The 4,173-nt window shown below is 27.7% G+C and overlaps 1 protein-coding gene across 1 annotated transcript in view; it reads left to right on the top strand.

Annotated features, from left to right (window-relative positions):
* Positions 1-207: 207 nt before the first annotated feature.
* Positions 208-4,173, top strand: part of LOC107024270 (sodium transporter HKT1-like) — a 6,577-nt gene continuing 2,611 nt past the window's right edge. The window contains 1 exon segment of the mRNA NM_001323446.1: positions 208-1,298. Within this exon segment, the coding sequence (NP_001310375.1) occupies positions 208-1,298 (1,091 nt within the window).

A 4,173-nucleotide genomic window follows, 5' to 3' on the forward strand; every position in this document is an offset into this window, starting at 1 on the left:
CGTACCATATGTTGTTGGGATTAATTTGAATCATTGGTAAGAATTATTATATTCTAACTCCTTTTGATACGTACCATATGTTATTGGGATTAATTTAAAGCTTACACAAGGTGCCTAGTATAGGTATTCCACTACACAATTTTTACTATAAATTGAACCCTTGAGTATTATAATAAAACTTAAGAGACAAACAAATTTATTTTACTAATGAAGTCATCACTTTCAATTTCTTTCTTTAAGATTATGATGAGTCTTAGGGTAAAGCCATTTTGGATTGAATTAGGGTATTTCACAACCCTTTCATTGTTAGGTTTCTTAGCTTTGAATTATGTTTCAAAACCTAGAACCCTACCGTCTTTTCGTCCTCAAAACCTAGATGTTCTTTTCACTTCTGTTTCTTCAACCACAGTTTCTAGTATGTCCACTATTGAAATGGAAGTTCTCTCAAATGTTCAACTTGTTTTCATGACCATATTGATGTTTCTTGGTGGGGAAGCTTTTACCTCTTTTCTTAGCCTTAAACTCATCAAGAATAAAGAAAACAAAGATAAATCTTTTAGTAACAAAGATTATGAGCTAGGGAATATAATAAACGTTGACAATAAGTTAGAAGATGTAATAATAATAAACCCTATCGAAGATCATAGTCATGATCATCACGATGAAATTATCAAGATTAAATCGATAAAATTGTTGAGTAATGTGGTTTTTGGATATATTCTTGTTGTTATTCTTCTTGGTTCATCGTTAGTTTCTCTCTATATAATACTCATCCCTAGCGCGAAACAAATCCTTAACCAAAAAGGCCTTAATTTACATACTTTTTCACTATTCACCACAGTATCAACTTTTGCAAATTGTGGTTTTGCACCTACAAATGAAAACATGATGATTTTCAAGAAAAATTCAGGTCTTCTTCTCATTCTTATCCCTCAAGTCCTTCTAGGAAACACTTTGTTTGCTCCTTGTTTACGCATCGTTATAATGTTCTTATGGAAAATCACAAAGAGACATGAGTATGAGTATATTTTGAAGAACTCAAAATGTGTTGGATATTCACATATTTTTCCAAGTTATGAAACAATTGGTATTGCTATTACTGTTGTGGGATTAATAGTATTTCAATTTGTTATGTTTTGTTCATTGGAGTGGAATTCTGAAGGTACTTCTGGATTAAGTACTTATGAGAAGATTGTGGGATCTTTGTTTGAAGTTGTGAATACAAGGCATGCTGGTCAATCTGTATTTGATCTTTCAACTTTTACTCCATCAATCTTAGTATTGTTTGCCCTAATGATGTAAGTATTCTCTACAATCTATATTCTTTCGTGTTTTGTTTCAATTTACGTGACATATATACTACTTCTTTGTTTCATATATGTGTCTCTGGAAGAATTAATGTCAACTTTCTATAGTTAGAAATAACTTAATATTCAAATTCCCTTTTTACCGTTGTTTCACACGAATATCTCTAAGATTTGTTATGTATTTCAAATTTTCAAATTTGATATTAAGTTAATGAAAAGTATCACATGAAGAAGAGAGAGGAGAAAGTAGTTCATTGTTTAGAAATTTATCATCCACATGCAACTATGTTAGTACTAACATATTTGTTTAAGTTGTTGTAATAGGATATGATAAACTTTTAACAACACATTAAGTTTAACTATTAAACAAATGTGTTAAAAGTGTTACACCACTATTAAATCACTTCAAAATAAAATATGAGTGTACGTTTATAGGAAGATGGGATTGATAACTTTGGAAAAATGATATAATTGAAATTAATTTAATTTAAAATTCTCTTTTTATCTTTAACAAAATGATTTATAGTTATTCAAATTTGTTTTCTTAATTTAACTGTACTATCAAATCAAACAATATCACATAAGTTAGGAAAGTACAATCTTTTAATCTATTATGTTGATAGTGTAATTTTTTTTTATATTATTGTATACATATTTTTTCTGTCCCAATTTATTGTGTGAAGGTGTTTAACTAGGTATATTTTCTTTTGTGTGGCTGGTTGAAGAGTTAAAATTCGAATATGGCTGTGGAATACAAGTATAAAACTTACATAAATTTGAGTCTGCTCAATAATTGGTGAACACAGGCTGGCTAGCATTTGTTTTAAAAATGAAGAGATATAGCATATTTCCATAGTTCATTCTCCACTAACAATATTCATGATAAGTTGAAGTACTACATATTCATATGGTCTCTATTTAATTTCAATATTTTAGACATTGAACTTATTTTTCCAAGCCACAAAATTTTCTTAAAAAGATCTCACGGTATTAAGAAATTCTATATCTTATATATCATTTATCAATCTTTCTAATTATTAATGTAAAACTATACGTGCTTCCATTAATTCTTCTCGTGAACTAAATTTCAGATGACACGTCACTATGATTATTCACGTTGAATCAATTTTTGAAATTCACTGCGTGCACTCATATTGTGTGAGTATTTTATGGCAATAGTAGCCCACAACTAGCTTGCCCCACACCATCATCTTCCTTCATCGTACTAGTCCCTCGTAGTCTAAGCTTTGATATCAATTGTTAATATAAATTAGTCAAATGATACTTTTAATATAATGCGATATAGTTCGTTTTGAACTAAGTCCTTATAATTTTACCACTACAAGAAAATAAGGAGACAAAATTTAGTAGTTAAACAACAAAATTTTATAGTAATCCCATTTAGGAGCATTAACGACGAATTATATGAAAATTCAATTCGTTAGGAACTAATTAGTGACAAATTAACTAAGATTAATTACTGTTGCTAATTTCATGTTTTCTTGTAGTGTTGAATCGAAAAAAAACTTCACATCATTAACAGATCATATACCTTATAAATAGCTCCTCAATGTTTTCAAACTATTAATGTAGAATTTTGTTCGTACACCCAAAATAGATAGAAATTTGTCCTCCATTGATTGTTTAATGGTTTTTAAAATGGATTTACAGTTTCTTCTAGTGCTCTACCTATTTATTTACATTCTCACGTAAAAGCAACTACTCCTTCCGTCAACAATTGTTTATCAGGATTTCTTTTTAAGAAAAATTTAATACAAGGTGTAATTTCACTAATATAATCCTACTATAGCAAAAAATATCAAAAGTCTACATAACTTTTTAATTCAACAACATGGAATAATTATTAAGGACAGAATTGAAAAAAAACGAATTATTTCTTGATTATTTAAATTGACAATTAATTTTGAACGTTTATTTTTAGTATATCTATCAAACATTTGTGAACAGAGAAAGCGTAAAAGACACAACGTACTACTACTCCATAAATAGATAAGTCATGTAGATACTCTACTTTTTTGATATTCCATTTTTAGTGTCCCAAAACAATTCATATAATGGAATATCTAAGAAGAACATATTCTTCTTTTCTTTCAGCCACAGATCAATTTCTTATTCTTAGACAATATTCATCACTATTTATTTATTTATTTTGACTTTATACCTTGACTTCAAATCAGTGATTTGGTGTATCTAGCATATTGCATTGGATCCAACATTGGTATTTCTATTAAGGTTTTAATATATTCTTTAAACATATAATTTAATACTGAAACATTTTGTTATAAAGCTTATTTAACTAATTAGGTTACCCTTTATATCTTCTCAAATTACTTTCATCATTCTTTAAACCTTTTAGAGCATCTATTTAAGTAACCATAAATTTTAAAAAGATATTCTTTTAATTTTTCTAAAACTCATACTTTTCATATAAGGAAGAAACTTAAATATGTCATTGAACTTTGAGAAAAGAATTCATTTATGTCATCTGTTAAAATTTAAAAATGTGATTCTATCTTATGTCATTTTCATTCGGAGAAAAAATTCATCCATGTCATTATTTGATAATTGAAAACAATTTCGATTGATTTTGCAAAACTTCTTTTACCCTTTGTGAATTATTATTTGACCGCGTCATTAATCAAATAATTTTATGAAAAGAAAAAAGCTTAAATAATTCATCAAACTTTGAAAAGGCGCTGATTTATGTCATCAGTTAAAAATTTGACTCATCTATGACATATAAAAGTTTCTTCTCAAACAGAAATGACAAATAAGTCAAACTTATAACAAATGACATAAATAATTTTTACCCAAAATTCGATAACATATTTAAATCTTTTCTATT

The sequence above is a fragment of the Solanum pennellii genome, chromosome 7, assembly GCF_001406875.1.
Source record: "Solanum pennellii chromosome 7, SPENNV200".
Lineage (NCBI taxonomy): Eukaryota > Viridiplantae > Streptophyta > Magnoliopsida > Solanales > Solanaceae > Solanum > Solanum pennellii.